At 37.9% G+C, this 22,357-nt stretch overlaps 1 protein-coding gene across 2 annotated transcripts in view; it reads left to right on the forward strand.

The window, feature by feature from the left end:
* The window catches only part of DHX40 (DEAH-box helicase 40), a 47,660-nt gene that overhangs the window by 19,757 nt on the left and 5,546 nt on the right, over nucleotides 1-22,357 (forward strand). For both annotated transcript variants that reach the window (XM_069602668.1, XM_069602667.1), the window contains exons 11-15: nucleotides 4,161-4,241; nucleotides 4,867-5,024; nucleotides 19,813-19,927; nucleotides 20,433-20,541; nucleotides 21,228-21,322. In XM_069602668.1, coding sequence (XP_069458769.1) covers nucleotides 4,161-4,241; nucleotides 4,867-5,024; nucleotides 19,813-19,927; nucleotides 20,433-20,541; nucleotides 21,228-21,322 — 558 coding nt within the window. The remainder of the gene's footprint in view (nucleotides 1-4,160; nucleotides 4,242-4,866; nucleotides 5,025-19,812; nucleotides 19,928-20,432; nucleotides 20,542-21,227; nucleotides 21,323-22,357) is intronic.

Below are 22,357 nucleotides of genomic sequence, written 5' to 3' on the forward strand. Positions count from 1 at the left end.
TGGATCATTTAGTGACCACTGTTTATCTGTAATGAAAGGTATACAATGACCTTAATTCCACTTAGAAAGTGTTGTGTTTTATTTTGGGGGGATTAGCATTTTTTATGTAGCCAGCATGGTACCAAGTACCACGAGAGGGGAATACTCAGTAGGTTTTGCTTTCACTAAGCTTAAATTCTAATGGGGAGATGAGATTCAGACATGAAGCAAAGAATAGAACAACAGTTAAATTTTAGTTAAATGTTGAACTATATAATTAGTATAGGACAGAATATTGTGGGGCCTTGAAATTTTACCATTATAAAATTTATGGTAGAAGAAATAGTGAAAGAAGAGTATTGTCTTTATCTTAATTTTGTTTTTAATTGCCTGGGGATATTGAAGTGTCAGGAACCTAGGGAGAAGATGACCGTGCATTCTTTTCTTTTTTTCATACTTTCTTTAAATTAATAATAAGGGGAATAGTTACTAGATACATCCAGATATGTTTTATATACTCTTGGAAAGCCATCTAAGATTTTTTTTGATAGTTATTATAACATCAGAGATTTTCTAGATGAGAATAAAAATCCTAGAAAGAAGAAAGCAGGTATATAAAATTGTTTTCATAAATGATACCTATGAGAAAGACCATTTTAAAGAAATCTAATTGACCAAATAGATGAACTCAGATTGAAAGTATTTATAAAGGCTAACAGAGTAGCATATAACCAAGAATAAATATATATTAGAAAAATAGAAACAATAATTACTCAATATCATCTGCACTGAATTATTTTTCCATCTTAAGTTTTAAGACTTAGAAAGTACTGAAAATTCTTAAACTGTTAGAGACCAAAAATTAAAAAAAGACTTCTTTCCCCACCCCTCTTTCTTTTTACCGCTAGTTTTATTGAGATATAATTGACATACAGCACTGTGTAAATTTAAGGTATACAGCATAATGACATACACATTGTGAAATGATTACTACAGTAAGTTTAGTGAACATCCATCATCTTATACAGGTAAAATATTAAAGAAATAGAAAAAAAATTTTTTCCTCACGTTGAAAATTCTTTCATATATAACATAGAGCAGTGCTAAGTATATTTACCATGTTCTATCTCCCCGCAACAGAGAACCAGAATTTGAAATAGATGGTATAGTATTCAGAGGTAACAAAAGAAAATGGAGCTTTTGTTGTTACTGTGCTTCCCCATTCTCCTCCATCAAGGGTTGATTTTTAGGGACTTTCCTGGTGGGTAGCACAGTGGATAAGAATCCGCCTGCCAGTGCAGGGGACACAGGTTCAATCCCTGGGCTGGGAAGATTGCACGTGTCATAGAGCAACTAAGCCGATGCGCCACAGCTACTGAGCCCACGTGCCTCAGCTGCTGAGGCTGGCACACGCCAGGACCTGCGAGCCTCAACTACTGAACCTGTGAGCTGCAGCTATGGAAGCTTGTATGCCTAGAGCCTGTGCTGCACAACAAGAGAAACCCCTGCGACGAGAAGCCCACGCACGACAGCGAAGAGTAGGCCCTGCTCGCGGCAACTGAAGAGAGCCCAAGTGCAGCAGCAAAGACCCGGGACAGCCGACATAAACAAACAAAAATTTTTAATAAAGAATGATTTTAAAACTGAAAAGAGAAGAACAAGTCTAGACAAGAAGGGATGACGACTAGTATGGGTTAGAAAATACTGAGAGAAACCCTAACAACCATAGATGAGGTCGTCTTGAGGCTTTAGACGTTATTTCCACAACGATAAAATAACTTGCTGATATAATGTCAGAGGTACTGTAGGTCATCTCTGAGAAACTGTGCAGAACAGGTTACCAGAAAATTGTGAAAAACTAAAAAAAATAAATTTTCCATTTAAGAAAAGGGCAGATTGTAGAAATAGCTGCCTAGTAAGCTTTACATTGATTCTTAGCAAATTCTACCATTGTTTATTGGCAAATGGTTTAAGAGAATATAATGTTGATTTGTAATCATCAATGTGAATCAAAATGGACCACAAAGAATATGTCCTCAAACCATTCCCTTTTCAGTTTGAAGACAGGACCGTTCACATAATGGATGAAATTATTGAGTGATAGAAATGATTGAGTGATAACGTGATGTCTCTTTTTTTCCACCACAGTGTTTAACAAGATTACATCTGAAATCTTTGTGAATAGGAATATGACAGTACTGCTGAATTAGGGTATAGTTGCCAAATAGCCAAACCCAGAAAGTATTGATTAATTGTTCACCAAGCCTTGATGGGGGTTTTACTGGTAGTATGCTGAATTTCACTTTTTCCTGATAAGCACTTTTAATGAAAATATTAAATAAATGTATTAAAATAATGATTTCCAGAGTTTTGGTAAAAATTTGCATACCTAACAGATAGATGATTAAAACTAAGATTTAGAACCAGAACCTTGGGCAAAAATCACCAAGGTAAAAGTCTGAAAGGGTATATCTTAAACCCTATGTTTTGATTGCACATTAAAGAAATTCACTGTGGAAAAGATCAGAAGTTATCTGATCACCACAAACTTAATATGAGTTTGCAGTTATTCTGTTTAAAAATTTTAAAAAACCCTACTGCATAAACTATGGTTATGAATAGACTGCAGTGTCCAGATGGTTGGGAATTACAGCATTCCTGTTCAGTGTTGGTCACTCTACATTTGGAATTCAGTTTTGCATGTCATTGTGTTTTATGAGGAGTTTGACAGACTAGATTGTTTCTAAAAAAAAAAAAATGCTAATTATGTATGATGGATCTCTTAGAAACCAGATAATACAAGGAAAGTTTGACAGAATTGGTACTTGATATAATCAAGGGGAGAAATAATTGTACTTTTAACAAATCTAAAATGGCTCTAATGTAGATGAGGAAGCTGACTAGTTTGGCATTGCTCTAGCATTGGGGTCACAAAATCTGGTCCAGGCTCACTGATAGTTTTTGTAGATAACATTTTATTGGATCACAGCCATGCCCTTTCATTTATGTATGGCTGCTTTTGCTTTAGCAGTAGAGTTGAGTGGTTGTGACAGATACCATATGGCCTGTAAAACCTAAAATATTTACTGTCTTGCCTTTAAAAAGTGGCTTCCCTTATAACTCGGTTGGCCTTTAGAAAGTGCTTGCTAACTCTTGCTCTAGCAGATAACAGGACTTGTTGGTACAAATTGTAGGAAAGCTGACTATAGAACAATTGACCAGATTTTTGTTTATTTATATTGAAATAGAGCTGTCAATCCTGGAATGGACTCTTTTTGTGTAAGATATTGGACCTTTTGGACCTTTTCCAAAGTGAGAAATTGGAGTGGATAATGTATCATCTCAAAACTAATGGTGGAAAAAATAATCCAGTGCAGATGGTATTAAGTAATTATTGTCCCAGTGGGCAGGTGTATATTCACCTTGGTTATATGTCTCTCTGCTGTTCTTTGTGAATATTATTTTTTTCCATATTTGAAGAAATAATTATCTTCAAGAGTGAAATAGATCCCATGCTCTAGAGGCATCTCTCAATAAGTCATACTGACCTTTGTGAATACTGTTAATTGTCTTATGTTGCTTAATGATAGTGTGGTATGTAACAGAATGTCTTTACTTTCAGGGGACATGCTCTGAAATATTTGGGGGTAAATTGGCATTGTATTTGCAATCTGTTTGCAGACAGTTCAAGAGAAACTAAGTCCATACATATCCATAAGACAATAAAGCAAATTGGTAAAAGTTAATTGAAGATATTTATCATTGTATCAAAAAACATTTTAAGGTATTGTTAAATAATTTGTAATTTTTTAGCCACTTTCAGTTAATTCTTCACTGTTTTTTAAAATTGTAATAAAAATTACAGACTGCAGAACAGAATAGACGATATTGGCTCTGAAGAACCTTTGTTAAGATAAGTAGAGAGGAATCATGAGAGTATTGCAGCTAAGGGGGAATAAAAAAAGGGGCTTCTTGAATTAAATAGAAGAGTGTGATTCAGAAAAAAATGTCCTCCTTTGTCGAATGCTGATTACCATCATAGAATGCTAAAAAGAAAAGAGAGAGAAAAGAAAGACTTGAAAAACAGAAGGAAAACCTTTTAAAGAAATTTTCAAATCTGTATAAAATCTTGCCATGTTCAAGGAATGAAGTCTCATTTTATGTATCACTTAAACACACAGGTTCCCCTATTTGGATCCACCTAATGAAAGACTTATTTTGGAAGCTCTTAAACAACTTTACCAGTGTGATGCTATTGACAGGTAAAGAAGAAAAACCCTCAAAATGAAACCAAGCACAATAGATGTTAATCTCTCTCTCTTTCTAAGGGTTCTTAATACTTTCCTTTATCATTAGAAAGTGACTTGTTTGAATTGAGTGGATTGTTTTCCCTGAAATTAGAATTTGTTCTCAGTCTTCCCTCACCGCAATTCTGAACTTATACCATAAAACTGGTTTTGCTTAGTATTGGTAGTATTTAACAAGTAATTTCTGAGCACCATTTCCATTGCTAGGCATTGTGCTGGGCACATCAAAATAATAAGCAAGCCAGAGTCCTTGTTCTCATGACTGTGATGGGGAAAGATTTGGTAATTATCATTGTCTCATTTCCTTAAGGACATTTTCCATGCTTCTGTAGCATTGTGTGTCTGTTATTATGTTACTTTATTCTGCCTTATTGTTGGATATATAGGCCCTTGAGAGCAAGGAATTTTATCATCCTTATGTTTCTCTTAACAGTGTCCACAGTGTGTCATATTCCTTATATTGAATTTCTAGAGGTAATTTAAAGTAATCTAACCTATATCTGACTTATTCTGAGTGATAAACATTTCACTTGTACTCTATGAAGGCAGAAAGACTTAAGAACTTTTTCTTTCCATTAAGGAGTGGCCATGTGACCAGACTGGGTTTGTCTATGGTAGAATTTCCTCTCCCTCCCCATCTGACATGTGCGGTAATAAAGGCTGCTTCTCTCGACTGTGAAGATCTACTGCTTCCAATAGCAGCAATGTTGTCTGTGGAAAATGTCTTCATTAGACCTGGTAAGAAATTCATTGATGAATTTTTTTTAATAAATAGAGTTTATTTTTTAGAGCAATTTTAGGTTTATAGAAAAATTGAGGGAAAGTACAGAGTTTTCCCTATTATTAACATTTTTCACTAGCATGGTACCTTTGTTCTAATTAAAGAACCAATATTGATACATTATTACTACTGAAGAGTTCACTGTTTGTGTTGTAAATTCTATTTTTCGACAGATCTGTAATGACACATATTCACCATCAGAATATTGTGCAGAACACTGAGTTCCACCCAGTCATTCCTGCATCCCTTCCCCCAAACCCCTGGCAACCACTGATCTTTTTTGTGTGTGCCCTTTCCAATATCGTCGACTATATATTTCGACTATACAGATTCCTGTATTCCTGTACTGGAAGGTATTCCTTCCAGTACCTTTTCAGATTGACTTCCTTAGCAGTGTGCTTTTATGGCTCCTCCATGTCTTTTGGTGGCATGATAGCTCATTTCTGTTTTTTGGCGGGAGCACATAGACTCTCCAGTCATAGCTCATGGAGTGTGTGGCCTTGGTTGCCTCGTGGCATGTGGGATGCTAGTTCCTCGACTGGTGTCGAAGCCATGTCCCCAGTGTTAGAAGGTGGACTCTTAACCACTGGACTTCCAGGGACGTCCCAGCTCATTTCTTCTCTTTGCTGAATAACATTCCATTGTGTGGAGTTTGTTTATCCATTTTCCTATGGAAAGACATCTTGGTTGCTTTCAAGTTTTGGCCATTACAGATAAAGCTGCTATAAACATTTGTGTGCAGGTTTTTGTGTGAACATTGATTTTCAACTTATTGCCAAATTGTAAGATAATATGTTTATATTTATATGTAAGTGCCAAACTATCTTCCAAAGTGTTCGCCATATTGCATTCCCACCAGCAATGAGCCTGAAATTCCTGTTGCTCTACATTCTCAACAGCTTTTTGTGTTGGCATTGTTTTGGGATTGGGGCCATTCTAATAGGTGTGTAGTGGTATTTCACAGTGGTTTCAATTTGTAGATTCCTGATGGTGTATGATGTTAATCATCTTTTCATGTGCTCATTTGCCATTTGTGTATCTTCTTTGGTAAGATATCTGTTCTGGTATTTTTAAATTGAATTGTTTGTTTTCTTGTGTGTCTGCTCAGTTGCTCAATCATGTCCCACTCTTTGCGACCCTGTGGACTGTAGCCCACAGGCTCCTCTGTCCAGAGAATTTTCCAGGCAAAATTACTGCAACAGGTTGCCATTTCCTACTCTAGGGGATTTTCCCGACCCAGGGATCGAACCTTTGTCTCTTGCATCTCCTGCATTGACAGGCGGATTCTTTACCACTGCGCCACTTGGGAAGCCCTTTGTTTTCTTATTGTTGGGTTTTAGGAGTTCATTGTATGTTTTGGATAACAGTTCTTTATCAGGTGTGTCTTTGACACGTATTTTTTCCCAGTCTATGATTGTTTTCTCATTCTCTTGACTTTGTCTTTCCAGAGCAAAAATTTTTAATTTTAATGAAGTCCAGTTTATCAGTGGTTTCTTTGATGAGTCATGCCTTTGTGTTATATCTGAAAAATCATTGCTGTACCTAAGTTCATCTAGATTTGCTCCTATGTCATCTTCTAGAAACTGATGTCCTACTGTTCCAGCCCCATGTGTTCGAAAGACTCCTTTCTGCATTGTAATGCCTTGGCCCCTTTGTTAGAGGCCATTTGAGTGAATTTGTATGCATCTGCTTCTGGTCCATGTATTCTCTTCCACTGATTTGTTTTTCTGTGCCTCTCAGTAGCTCACTGTCTTGATTGCTGAAGCTTTATAGTAACTCTTGAACCTAGATAGGGTTATTTCTCCAGCTTTCCTCTTTCCCCTCCTTCAACATTGTTTTAACTTTTAGTTAACTTTTAGTCTTAGCCACTGGGTCTTTCCCTTTTCACATAAACCTTAGAACTGGTTTGTTGCTATCCACAAAATAACTTTCTAAGACTGTAATTGAGATTACATTGAGTCTATAGATCAAATTGGAAAGAAGTGACATCTTGACAGTATTGTCTTCCTATCCATGTATGTGGAATATCTATTTATTTATATCTCTGGTAAGTCACTGAACATTTTTTTTGAAATTACCGAACATATTTTCATTACCATATATCTAGCCCTGCTGCTGCTGCTGCTGCGTCGCTTCAGTCGTGTCTGACTCTGTGCGACCCCGTAGACGGCAGCCCACCAGGCTCCCCGTCCCTTGGATTCTCCAGGCAAGAACACTGGAGTGGGTTGCCATTTCCTTCTCCAATGCATGAAAGTGAAAAGTGAAAGTGAAGTCGCTCAGTCGTGTCTGACTCTTGGCGACCCCATGGACTGCAGCCCACCAGGCTCCTCTGTCCATGGGATTTTCCAGGCAAGAGTACTGGAGTGGGTGCCATTGCCTTCTCTGATGTCTAGCCTTACAGGATATGAAACTGAAGATAAACAATTTTTTCATTTTGTTATTCTTTAACTTAGCTTTTTGAAGTATAGGCGGTAACGATCCTGGCTGAGAGTTAATTTCCTTTAACTGGTGAAGGAAGATAGTATGGTGAACCTTTGCCTTGTTATAGTACATTAGTAATATATTAACTTTTTTTCCTCTGTGATCAAAAGAAATGGTAGTTCAGCCCTTGTACCCTTAGAGAAAGGATTATTTTGAGGTTTTCATTTCTTTAGACTTCTGCTTCTTTCCTTTCTTAGCGTGTCAATATGGGACACAACTTAGTTCATCATATGTAAGCTTTGCTCTCTTCTACTATGTGTGTGGGGAGGGGAGGCACAACTTTCTTTTCTTTTCAAGGAGCTTCTGAATTGATAGTGTATCTTGCCTGCAACCAAGACTAACAGTAGTGTGCTATCTCACTGGCCATATCACTTTATGGCTATGAGTGTTGGTTCTGGATTGGTTTATTATTGTGATGATTATAATGGAGGATAAATTTTTGTATAAAAATACTCTGTAGTCCAATCAGTGTTCTACCTAACCCAAATAGATTGCAGTGTAGTATTGGTTTGTGTGTGTGTGTGTGTGTGTGTGTGTGTGTGTGTGTGTGTGAAGGATAGGGAAGCCTGGTGTGCTGCAGTCCATGGAGCTGCAAAGAGTCAGACATGACTTAGCGACTGAACAGCGTGTGTATATATTTATATGTGTATATATTATTTATACTATTCACATTTATATAATTGTGTATACGTATATGTACACACACATATATGTGTATATATTATTTAATTATACTATTAACATTTATTTTATATGTAATTTATTTGTGTATACATATTGTACACACATATATTATACTATTTACATTTTATATGCACTTATTTGTATATACATATATGTACCTCTATATTTTATATATATGTTTATTTGTGTATACATACATTACTCCTTGGAAGGAAAGTTATGACCAACCTAGATAGCACATTCAAAAGCAGAGACGTTACTTTGCCAACGAAGGTCCATCTAGTCAAGGCTATGGTTTTTCCAGTGGTCATGTATGGATGTGGGAGTTGGACGTGAAGAAAGCTGAGCGCCGAAGAATTGATGCTCTTGAACTGTGGTGTTGGAGAAGACTCTTGAGAGTCCCTTGGACTGCAAGGAGATCCAACCAGTCCATCCTAAAGGAGATCAGTCCTGGGTGTTCGTTGGTCGGACTGATGCTAAAGCTGAAACCCCAATACTTTGGCCACCTGATGCGAAGAATTGACTCATTGGAAAAAACCCTGATGCTGGGAGGGATTGGGGGCAGGAGGAGTAGGGGACGACAGAGGATAAGATGGCTGGATGGCATCACCGACTGGATGGACATGAGTTTGGGTGAACTCTGGGAGTTGGTGATGGACAGGGAGGCCTGGTGTGCTGCGATTCATGGGATTGCAAAGAATTGGACATGACTGAGTGACTGAACTGAACTGAGCATGCACACAGACACACACATCTCTGTTTATTTTGTATGTACTATTTATTTGTGTATACATATGTGCACACATCTGTATTTATTTTATATATATTATTTGTGTGTACGTATATGCACACACACACACATATTGTTTATTTGGCTGTCCTGGATCTTAGTTATAGCACATGGGATCTTTTAGTTGCAGCATGTGGGATCTAGTTCCTTGAGCAGGGATCAAACCTGGGTCCCTGCATTGGGAGTGTGGGGTTTTAGTCACTGGACCACTGGGAAAGTCCCTGCAGTGTAGTTTTTTTAAGTATCAGAATTTTGATTCTAATAGTATCCTAATTGCAGTTTTTTTTCTTTTTCTTAATAAAATACTATCTGCAGTAAATAAGGTTGGCTGGCTTTCATTAGATAGTATCAAAGCTGCTAATACTCTTTTTGAAAACTATTACAGAGTATTGAAGTGAGAGTCAAAAGATCGGGATTCTAGACTGTTGGTCTGGTTTTTCTGTATTTCATTTTTCATTTGGAAAACCAGGGAGTTGGACTGAGGTGATCCAGCTGTAACAGAAGTGTTGAAAGAGTCATACCTTTTTATATGTAGTCGTACCTTTTATATCTAGTTTCAGCAAGTTTTTAACATTCTGCTGCATTTGCTTTATTATTCTCTTTCTCTGTGCATGTGTGAATTGAAAGTCGTTCAGTCGTGTCTGACTCTTTGCGACCCCATGGACTATGCCCATGGAATTCTCCAGGCCAGAATACTGGAGTGGGTAGCCTATCCCTTCTCCAGCGGATCTTCCTGACCCAGGAATCGAACCGGGGTCTCCTGCAATGCAGGCAGATTCTTTACCAACTGAGCTATCAGGGAAGCCCTTAAAAGTGAAAGTTACTCAGTCACAACCCTTTGCAACCCCATGGACGACACAGTCATGGAATTCTCCAGACCAAGAGTACTAGAGTGGTAGCTGTTCCCTTCTCCAGGGCATCTTCCCAACCCAGGGATCGAACCCAGGTCTCCCGCATTGCAGGCGGATTCGTTACCAGCTGAGCCACCAGGGAAGCCCTGCGTGTGTACATATACATATTTATAAGTGTTTATAAATATGCATTTTCTTTTTCTGAATCATTTGAGAGTAAATTGGAAACATTGTGCTCCCCTACCACAAAATATTTACATGTAATTTACTAAGAACACAGGCAATCGCTTATTTAACCATGGCACATTTATCAAAATTAGGAAAATTAACGTTGATACCTGATGCAGTACTATTATCTAGACCAGAGTTCATATTCAAATTGTTCATTGTCCCTAGAATATACAGAAGTGGTTTTAGAATCACTAAGCTATACCACTATGAAAGGCAGTCCTTTATAACTAGAGTTCAATATTTGCTTATAGTTTTTTTCTTCTTTTTTAAATTTTTATTGTTTATTGTTTTTCTTTTTCTTTTTTTGGTTTTATTTCTCTGTGTTCCTCTTTCTTTTTTTTGTTATTTTGAGGTAAAATTTGCATGTAGTGAAAAGTATAAGTGCTGTGTCTGTAATTCAGTGAATTTCAACTACTGTAACCCATACTCCTGTTAAGATTTAGTTTTATCACTCCAGAAAATTCTCTCAGTGCCCCTTCTCAGATTCCATCCCATCTTCTTACAGCCAGCCCCTTTTCTGAGTTTTTTCAGGTTAGTTTTCCTCTTCTGAAACTTCATGTAAATAAAATTATATAATATGTGCATTTTTGTGTTTGACTTTTTTGGTCAACATATTATATGTGAGATTCATCCATATTTTTGTATGTATCAATGCTCTTTTTTTTTTTGTTGACTAGTATCCTGTTGCATACTACAATTGGTTTATCCATTATCCTGTTGATAGATGTTTGAATTGTTTCATGTTTGGTGCTATTTATGAATACAGCTATTTTGAAAATTTTTCTGCAAGTATTTTGTAGATATGTATTTTTTATTTATCTTAGGTGAACTAAGAAATTGCCAACTCTTGTGGTAAATTTTGAAATCAGTATTATTTTGGTCATTCTATATTTTTTGCATTTCCATAGAAGTTTTTAAAATCAGCATATTAATTTCTTCGACATAAGCCTGCTAAGAATTTTGATAGGGATTTTGCTGAACCCTTTGCTGGCTTTTCACCATTTCTTAATATATCCTTGCTCTAGGGATTATAATACACATCTTTAATTAAAACTTACTCAAAGTTAATATTTTATTGCTTCATGTGAAATATAAGAAACCTTGGAATTGTTTAGTTCCACTTATTTCACTATCATTTGTGCTATTATTGTCATATATATTATATTTACATACATTATAAACCTCACAATTTACAGTAGTATAATTTTTCCCTTAAGGCTTCATATATCTTTGAAAGAAGTCAAGAGAAGGAGAGAAAAATTAAGTTGTTTCCATAGCTAGAATTAAAATTCCAGGTTTTTAAATTCTCATTTAGAACCTCTATCTGTGATAGACTGTTGATTCTTAGTTTTGTAGCCCTTCAGGTTGTTCAGGTCTTAGGTTTTGATTATATGTTCTTTGGTTTTTCTTTTTTATTAAGTCCTTGAGGTGGTTTTCGGTATCTTGAAGGCTTTTAGTTGTGTTTAGCAACAACTTTATTACAGTTTAGCAACATCAGGAAAGGAGGGACTTCCCTTTGCTTGCCTAATATTTGGCTTTAGGTATCTATAAACGTAGGACAGTCTAATTCTTTAGACTATTGAGATAATAGCTGATAGGAATGTCTTGTATTCTGTGTTTTGATGGGAAATTCTTAAGTAAGTTTTACCTGTATGAAGCACTTGATGTTGGTGATGTTAATGGATATAAAGGATGAATTACCTTGAAAGTAGTCAGATAACACAGAGATTTATCAGTGTTTTTAAATTCCAAACAATGAAAATATAACTGTAAAGCAGTGGCCTTTTGTATTGTCTTGTCAGACTCAGGATTAGGTTTTATTAGGTTTACTGGGGCATCTGCATAGTCTTCCAGAACATCAGGACAACCTATAGTTTTTTGGTAGCTTTCTCTGATCTTTCTGTCAAGCATTTGGGTGGTCTTATATATGACAATTCCATAGGTAATATCATATTCAGTGGTGAAAAGCTGAAAGCCTTTCCTTTAAAACGGGCAAAACAAGGATGCTCACTCTAGCCACTTCTGTTTAGCATAGTATTGAAAGTCTGAGCCACAGCAGTCAGACACAAAAAAGAAATAAAGGGTATCCAAATTGGAAAAAAGAAGTAAAACTTAATCACTGTTTGCAGATGACATGATACTATACATATCTCAAGTTGACTCTTTTGAACTTTTTTCTTTGTTTCTTCTTTTCTACCCAGAGCTCAAACTTGAAACCTCTTGACACCAATGATTTTTAAGTTATTATCTCCTAGTGTCATTTGTATTTGTCCTGCCTTTCCATTCTTGTTATTACCATCCTAATGGGGCTTCCCTGGTAGCTCAGACAGTAAAGCGTCTCCCTACAATGCCAGAGACCTGGGTTTGGTCCCTGGGTGGGAAGATCCCCTGGAGAAGGAAATGGCAACCGACTCCAGTATTCTTGCCTGGAAAATCCCATGGACCGAAGAGCCTGGTGTGCTACAGTCCATGGAGTCGCAAAGAGTCAGACACGACTGAGTGACTTCACTTCACTTCACTCCATACATGGAAAACTCTAAAATCTCTGCCAAAAAATTATTAGAACTAATAGTGAATTCAGTAAAGTTGCAGGATATATGATTAATCTTTAGAAATCTGTTGATTTTCTATGCACTAATATATGAACTATCAGAGAAAGCAAGAAAGTAATCTATTTGGAATTACATCAAAAAGACTAAAATATTGTTAATAAATTTAATCAAAGAAATACTCTGAAGACTTTAAGTTATTGAGGAAGGAAATTAAAGATGATATAAAGAAAAGGGATGATATCTCATGTTCTTGGGTTAGAAGAATTAGTATTGTTAAAAAGTCCACACTACTCAAAGCAATCGATGGATTTAATGTAATCCCTTTTAAAATACATGTGACACTTCACAGAACTAAAACAAATAATCCCAAAGTTCATATGGAATCATGAAAGACCCTGTATTGCCAAAGCAGTCTTCAGAAAAAAGAACAGAGCTAAAGATGTCACACTCCTTGACTTCAGAGTGTACTACAAAGCTACTGTAATCAAACAGCATGGTATTCACACACACACACACACACAGACACTTACATCAATGAAACAGAGTAGAGAGCCCAGAAATAAACCTATATACTTACGATTCATTCATCTGTGACAAAGGAGGCAAAGATATACAATGGAGAAAAGACAGTCTCTTCAGTAAATGGTGCTGGGAAAACTAGACAGCTACATACATACTTGTGGAATGTATGAAAAAGAATGCATAAAAGAATGAAATTAGAATGTTTTCTCACTCCATGTATAAAAATAAACCCAAAATGGATTAAAGACCTGAAAGCAAGCAGAGCACTCTTTAACAGATGGTGTGATCATGCACCTAGAGCCAGACATCCTGGCATGTGAAGTCAAGTGGGCCTTCTTAGAAAGCATCACTACGAACAAAGCTAGTGAAGGTGATGGAACTCCAGTGGAGCTGTTTCAAATCCTGAAAGATGATGCTGTGAAAGTGCTGCACTCAGTATGCCAGCAAATTTGGAAAACTCAGCAGTGGCCACAGGACTGGAAAAGATCAGTTTTCATTCCAAGCCCAAAGAAAGGCAATGCCAAAGAATGCTCAAACTACTGCACAGTTGCACTCATCTCACATGTTGGTAAAGCAATGCTCAAAATTCTCCAAGCGAGGCTTCAGCAATACATAAACTATGAACTTCCAGATGTTCAAGCTGATTTTAGAAAAGGCAGAGGAAAGAGATCAAATTGCCAGCATCTGCTGGATCATGGCAAAAGCAAGAGAGTTCCAGAAAAACATCTATTTCTGCTTTATTGACTATGCCAAAGTTTTTGACTGTGTGGATCACAAGAAACTGTGGAAAATTCTGAAAGAGATGGGAATACCAGACCACCTGACCTGCCTCTTGAGAAACCTATATGCAGGTCAGAAAGCAACAGTTAGTACTGGACATGGAACAACAGACTGGTTCCAAATAGGAAAAGGAGTACCTCAAGGCTGTATATTGTCACCCTGGTTATTTAACTTATATGCAGAGTATATCATGAGAAACGCTGGGCTGGAAGAAGCACAAGCTGGAATTAAGATTGCCGGGAGAAATCAATAACCTCAGATATGCAGACGATCCCACCCTTGTGGCAGAAAGTGAAGAGGAACTAGAAGGGCTCTTGATGAAAGTGAAAGAGGAGAGTGAAAAAGTTGGCTTAAAGCTCAACATTCAGAAAATGAAGATCATGGCATCTGGTCCCATCACTTCATGGGAAAGAGATGAGGAAACAGTGGAAACAATGTCAGACTTTATTTTTCTGGGCTCCAAAATCACTGCAGATAGTGATTGCAGCCATGAAATTAAAAGATGCTTACTCCTTGGAAGGAAAGTTATGACCAATCTAGATAGCATATTGAAAAGCAGACATATTACTTTGCCAACAAAGGTCCATCTAGTCAAGGCTATGGTTTTTCCAGTAGTCATGTATGGATGTGAGAGTTGGACTGTGAAGAAAGCTGAGCACTGAAGAATTGATGCTTTTGAACTGTGGTGTTGGAAAAGACTGTTGCGAGTCCCTTGGACTGCAAGGAGATCCAACCAATCCATTCTAAAGATCAGTCCTGGGTGTTCTTTGGAGGACCGATGCTAAAGCTGAAACTCCAGTACTTTGGCCACCTCATGTGAAGAGTTGACTCATTGGAAAAGACTCTGATGCTGAGAGGAATTGGGGGCAGGAGGAGAAGGGGATGACAGAGGATGAGATGGCTGGATGGCATCACCGACTTGATGGACATGAGTTTGGGTGAACTCCGGTTGTTGGTGATGGACAGGGAGGCCTGGCATGCTGCAATTCATGGAGTCTCAAAGAGTCAGACATGACTGAGCGGCTAAACTGAACTGAACTGTAGCGATATTTTTTCGGCTCTGTCTGCTACAGCAAAGAATACACACACACACACACCCATACAATAGAATATATTTATCTTGGGCAAAGAAAAGAATGAAATTCTGCCATTTGCAACAATGTGGATGAAGTCAGACAGAGAGACAGATGCTCTGTTATCACTTATATGTGGAACCTAAGAAAATAAAATAGTATGTTATTTGCTCAGTTGTGTCTGACTCTTTGTGACCCTATAGCCTGCCAGGCTCCTCTGTCCATGGGATTCTCCAGGCAAGAATCCTGGAGTGGGTTGCCGTTGTCTTCTCCTGGGGTTCTTCATGACTCAGGGATTGAACACAGGTCTCCTGCATTGTAGGCAGATTCTTTACCATCTGAGTTACCACATATACATTTATGTAAATAACAGAAACAGACTTACAGATATAGAGAAAGAAATAATGATTACCAGTGAGGAGAGGGAAGCAGGGACAGGTAAATTTGGGGTATAGGATTAAGAGATAAAGACTACTGTGTCTAAAATAAATAAGCAAAAAAGATATATTTTATTGCACAGGGAAATATAGCCATTATTTTGTAATAGCTTTAAATGAAGTATTTGTTGTTCAGTTACTCAGTCATGTCCGACTCTGACCCCACGGACTGTAGCACACCAGGCTTCCCTGTCCTTCACCATCTCCTGGTCCTGGAGCTTACTCAAGCTCATGTTCATCGAGTCAGTGATGCCATCCAGCCATCGCATCCTCTGTCGTCCCCTTCTCCTCCTGCCTTCTGTCTTTCTCACCATCAGGGTCTTTTCCAGTGAGCCAGCTCTTCGCATCAGGTGACCACACTATTGGAGCTTCAGCTTCAGCATCAGTCCTTCCAGTGAATATTCAGGATTGACTTCCTTGAGGATTTACTGGTCTGATCGCTTTGCAGTCCAAGGGACTCTGAATAGTCTTCTCCAACATTATATTATTAATATAAAGTATAGTAGTAAGATTATACTTAAGTGAAGTATAATCTGTAAAAATATTGAATTACTATATTATTGTTCATCTGAAACTGATATAATATTGTAGTCAACTATACTTCTATAAAAGCCATTTTTAAAGTCTGGCTGCTCTGTTTCAATTTTTGCTGGCCTGCCTCTATTGGTATTACACCAAGCTGTTAGTCTCCACGCATTGCTAGCTGATTGATCTGTTGTTTTTGACAGTGCCCTTGAGCACAAATTGCTACATAGTCTGATTTAAGTAAAATTAGACACCTTGGCAGGGGCATTCCTTGGCATCATCCAAATCTAATTGCTTGAAGCAACAATTGCTATTGGTTTCTTATTCATACTTAGAGAGACACTCTTCTTATATGTACCTATGTGACTTAGGGTTAATTTTTAAACTTAGCTCATCAGGAAGTTCAGCTGCTACAAAATGCAGCTTCAGTTTTTGAGCATGTGACTTGCTGAGATCTTGTTACATCCAAAAATAAGTATTTGTTGTCCAGCTGCTTTCAAGTGCATATATAGTCTTTATAGGTTAAGCAGTTCTTTTCTGGCTTGGGTCTTAGTCTTTGTAGATCACCTAATTTAGTTTACTGCATCTGCTCTGCTTAGATGCTCAGTTGTGTCCGACTCCTTGCGACCCCATGGACTGTAGCCCACCAGGCTCCTTTGTCCATGGGATTCTTCTCACAAGAATACTGGAGTAGGGTGCCCTTTCCTCCTTCTGACCCAGGAATCAAACCCACGTCTCTTCCGTCTCCTGGATTGGCAGGCGGATTCTTTACCACTGGTACCACCTGGGAGGCCCAGTTTATTATACTTATTGGTAAAACTGGCTAGTATTTTCAGATCTATCATTGAATAAAGATTTTTAAACATCAAAATGATGATGCCATCAACATTGTTAATAATCTCTCTCTTGCTGTAGTAAGCTGTGTACACGATGTCTGCTAGTATAGATATTGCTTTAGAAGTCAAACAATGGAGTGAGGGCTCTTAAATGTTTTTAAGATGGTAAACAGCATTGCCTTAAAATGGACCAAATTTAAAATAACATTGTGTTGGTTTTAAACTTTTTTTTAATATTTAAACTGTGATATATTTAGAGGTAAGTGGTACTTTATTATAGCCTTACTGCCCTGCTTCTGCTCTGAGGATTGTTGTTATTGAAACTCTTTCTATGTGATAGTTTTGTTTTCTGGTTGATTGTATGTAGAAAAGTATTGAATTATCTTCCCAAAGGAAGAAGTTAAGCTGATACAGTCTACAGTCTTGTTTTGCTGCTTCAGTTCCTTGTTTATGGTTTTTGCCTCAGAGTATTATTTGTCTGAGGTAAAACATAATAGAATTTCATCTGGGGAAAGATAAAAAATTAAAGAAAATGACAATTACTTTACTGGGAAAGTAATTAAAGATAGATAGTCAAACTATTGTTCAGTCAGAGGGTAAACTTGCTGAGATTGTCGGAACTGTGTGTGATAATGGTTTTTTTTACTTTTCTACATTTCCTGAATTCACTTTGGGACTTCTGTCAGTTTTAATTTTAATTAATTAGGTTATTTCTGAAGGAAGAGTTAAGGAAAAGAAAAAAATACTCTCCATATTTTCTCTTGGCTTTGAGAATAACTGAGGGGAGAGGCAGAGAGACGATAATAGCTGCGTGGGAAGGACAGCCAGAAAAGCAGTGGGCTCTGAGCAGGCAGCCACCGTGAACCACAGAGATCCAGCACTGACCGCGCAGGGTCAATCATCACAAAATACAAACTGAGTTTAGAATTGTAGTCACTAAACTTTATTGTCCACCTCTTTTTGACCCCGAGGACTGTAACCCCCACTGTCGATGGGATTCTCCAGGGAAGAATGCTAGAGTGGGTAGCCATGCCCTTCTCCAGGGGATCTTCCTGACCCAGGGATCAAACCGGGGTCTACTGCATTGCAGGCAGAATCCTTGTCATCTGACCCATTAGGGAAGCCCTTATTGTAGTTACTCTGACATGTTAATAAGAAAGGGTAAGCCGTTTGTGTGAACAGTGAATAGTGGTAGGTGTTGCAACCAAACTGAATGTTTCTAGGGGCAGGTGCAGGGAAGAACTGAACCATAAAGAGGCTTCTCTGAGGCTTCATAGCCCAAAGGTCCGAGGCAACAGGGACTCTGTGTTTATATCCATTCAAGGACGTCGGAGCCCCTGGTTAATAGGTAAGCTTGTCTGTTAGTGCTGGAAGCCAACACATGGTTAGTGCTTTATTTTAGTGCATTTTGTCTTTTGGCATAGTACCTTTAGATACTATTAGATAAAATAAATACTATTAGATAATTAGACAAAATTAGGTATTTCAGCTTAAAAAATCAATACTCATGACTGATTCAAGACATGAGTGTTGTGTCTTTACCTTGACAGGACCATTTTTGTGGTCTGTGATAAATCATATTTGCTCCCCTTTTGTCTCTGGCTACTTCCTTCAGTTGTTACCCAGGTCACTTAGGTGGAAACAACTTAAAACTTAGGATGGAAGACTTTATATCTTCGTGAGTGTTTTGTTTAGTCAGATTGCAATCTTCCTAATACCAGGAACTGATGCTTTGCAGATTCACACTGTAGTCTGTGTAAGCGCTGCTCCCTGCAATTAGGCAACGTGGGGCCTCTGCTCAATCTAGCTGTGTGGGTATAATAGGAGCTGTGGCTTGATGTTGTGCAATGAGGGAAGAAGCCCTAGAAAATTTTGAGGAAAAAAAAATGTGGCTAGGGGACTCTGAAAGAGATTAGCCTGGGTAAAGTGCTGTGCGGGAAACTTGGGCAATCAGTGAACATATAATTCCTGAGTGGGATTGGGTCAAAGACACTAATAGATAAATCTCAGGAACATAAGGGTGAGCAAAAGAAACCAGACGCATAAAGTACATTTATATAAAGTTTAAAAACAAGTAAAGCCCTTTCATTGGGTTAAAAGCCTGAATATGGTTGTCCTTGTGGAGGGGGCTGAGTAGTTAATGAAAGGAGAGTGAAGAAGAGGCTCTGGGATGCTGGTAATATTCTGTTTGTTGATCTGGCTGTAGAGTACATTGGTATGTTGGATTTGTGAATATACAGAACCTATGTAGTTTTCTGTATGCATGATATTCTTCAGTATAAAATTAAAAGAGAAAAGTTTGTAGTATTTTGGTTTTACATATGTGATGGTCCTGTCTAATTGTCTGTAATTAGGAATTGGATAAATAGAGGCAGGTTAAATTGTGTTATATCGTTATACCCCTGAGAAATAACAATGTAGGTGTGTTTGCGAATGAATGGTTCTATACATACTTAGGTTAAACTGTTATTAAATAAATAAAATAAGTATCAGAAGAAACTTATGAAGAAAATAAACCATCATACACAATGCTTGTATATATATATATATATATATATATATATATATGTAGAAAATATGTTAAAGGACACATAGTAAATAGTTAACAGTGGTTAGCCCTGAGGATTGACTTGTGGATAATGTGACAAAGTGGGGAACACTGAACTTTTACTTTTTTTTTTTTTAATGTGAACATGGGTTACTCTTATGGTAAAAACAAATAGTAAATTCCAATACTCTTTTAAAGGTAAATCAATTAAGAGAAGTAATGTTGCTATTCTAGCAAAAATCTCCAAAGTGTGGTTGAAGAGGAAAAGGAATTGTGGGAGTGGTTAGAGGTCCACACTGCCCCACGAGAGAGTTAATGTCGTTCTTGACTCCACCTCAGAGGGTGAGGCAGATTTCAGTATGCTTGAATAAACAAAGTGAAGAAAGCGGCTTGCTGTGGAGTGGAACTAAGCTGCCTTCCCAACTGTCATTTTAGTTGATCCAGAGTACCAGAAGGAAGCAGAGCAGAGACACCGAGAGTTGGCAGCTAAAGCTGGAGGATTTAATGACTTTGCAACTTTAGCCGTCATCTTTGAACAGTGCAAATCAAGGTATGTGAGGTAGTTCCTTGAACTGGAGAGCCTTAGTTTGAAATATAGCTTCAGTAAGAATATGACTTCAGACAGGAAGTTTCAGTGGGGATTATACTGACCTCATTGTATTTTTGTGAGCATTAGTGAGATTTCTCTGTGAGGTGACTGTGACCATCATTTATTGTGTAATATTAACTCTTGTCTTTCTTCTCTCCTTAACCTTTCCTGAAAACTGACCTCATAGAATTTTGGTTCTGTATAACTAGCTTAGATGAGAAAATGATTGGATATTTGTTAAAGCATATATGTATATAAAGAAATCTGTTTACAAGTTACTTTAATTCACTTAGAGGTGTATTAATTTGTTTTTTCATATTCCTTAAAGTGCTTTCTTATTAATTGGACAGGTCTCATAAAAGAGCTGACAGTTGCTTATCTGTTTCTAGTTGTGTCATAGAAATGAGAATGTTAGACTTTCACTTATGAAAGATACTTTGGAGACACCAGTATTTTTGTGTTGCAGTGGAGCTCCAGCTTCATGGTGCCAGAAACATTGGATTCACTGGAGGTGCTTATTTTCTGCATTTCGTGTTGAAGCTCAACTTAGAGAACTGATCAGGAAGCTTAAACAGGTGATTGCTGTGACTTTTTTTCCCCTTGAGTGGCGTTTTGGCAAGACCTTCTGAGTTCTCTCCCCAAAACCGTGTGTATTATAAGGTGTTGAAGAATGACTTGTAGGAACAAACGCCGTTCCTGACCCTGTGCACACAACTCTGTTGTCCCTTATCCTTTTGGGAGGCTCTTTTCCTGGCCTTGGGTAATTTCCTCACAGTGATGTGCCTATCAGTTCTCAGTTGAACTCTGGAAGCCCTCCAGTAGATCTCTGGGGTCCTCTGCAGATTGCTTCTCTCCTGAACTTTGGCTGGGAATTCTAGCCATCTTGGTCTCTCTGGATTCTGAGCTCTGTCTCTCTAACTTGGGGAGTTCTCTAGGTTTCACTTGGGTTTTTCCTTTCCTTCACCTTGGTCCAGAATCTCTCTCAAGGTTGACTGTAAGCTGGAACAGTTGTTGGAGTTAATTCATTTTTTTCCCCTTTATTTATTCTCAGACTCATTGTCCTTCATATAGTGCTTTGGAAATCATTATTTCATATGTTTTGTCCATTTTTTTGGTTGTTTCAAGCAGAAGGGTAAATCTGGTCCCTCATATTCCATATTGGCCAGAAACAGACGTCTTTAGAAATATGGAGTTTTCAAACCAAAAGATTGTTACAAATTGTTCTGTGAGACTTACCACTATATGTGTATTCTGTCTATAGCAAAGTGATTTCCCAAGAGAGACCTTTGAAGGCCCTAAACATGAAGTCCTGCGAAGATGTCTTTGTGCGGGTTATTTCAAAAACGTAGCGAGAAGGTAAGCACTAAGAGCTGCAGAGACGGATAGAGAAATGTAACTGGATTTGATGGCCATATTGAACGATTTAATAATAAAGACTATTTGATTTAAGCTCTGTGTTTATGATGACATCAATTACAGTGAACCTTCTTATAATTGTCCCTCGTGCCGGGGGAACTGCAGTGGCTGAGAGTGGGATATTGAAACTCATGTGGGGAGGAGGGGAGTCTGTAGGACAGCTGTCCAGCATGGGGTGTTAGTGCCCAAGCCAGAGGAGTGGCTCTTTGTGGAGTGTGAAAGCCAAATAGGTTGAGGGTGGCATCCCTGATGAAGGCTGGTTTGGTGTGGACTGTCAGGGCTTGAGCAGGATTGAGGAAGGTACTCACATGGGAGTTGTTTGGTTGTTTGAATGTCAGAGTCTGAGTGGAGGGAGGGCATCTTTGTGGGGAAAGGGGTAAGAGTGGTGGTGATGGGAGATTCGTTATATACAGAGGAGTCGATCACGTAATTGAAGACATTAAAGTAAATGGTGAAGGGAGTTAGAAATACTAAAAACATGAATGAGCCCTGTGGTATTGATTGAAATTTCAGATATTACAGTTTTTCATATAGTTTAGTGGATGGATAGATAGGTACTATAATAAAAAGTAGGTGTTACTCTGTGTGTGTGTGTATGTATTTATATGTCTAATATTTATGTAGCCTCACTATGAGATGGACTAGGAGCAATAACTATAATAGCAGTGAGTGTACTTTGTGCCCAGACCCTTTTTCAATTTTTGGCTGTGTCAGGTCTTCGTTTCGTCACTTGTGATCTTTGCTGGGTCATGCGGGACCTTTTTTTGTGGCCCATGGACAGACTCTCCCGTTGTGGCATTCAGGCTCAGTGCTTGCAGCGTGTGTGCTTAGTTGCTCCACAGGAGTATGTGCAAAGTTTTATAGGAAATCAGTTGTGACAATTAAGTTAAGGTTTTACTCTGATAAGTTTTTGCAATAACCTTTATGTAGGGAAGTACGGAAGAGGATAAGAATTTCACATTAACAGGAATTAGA

The sequence above is a fragment of the Ovis canadensis genome, chromosome 11 (genome assembly GCF_042477335.2).
Source record: "Ovis canadensis isolate MfBH-ARS-UI-01 breed Bighorn chromosome 11, ARS-UI_OviCan_v2, whole genome shotgun sequence".
Taxonomy (NCBI): domain Eukaryota; kingdom Metazoa; phylum Chordata; class Mammalia; order Artiodactyla; family Bovidae; genus Ovis; species Ovis canadensis.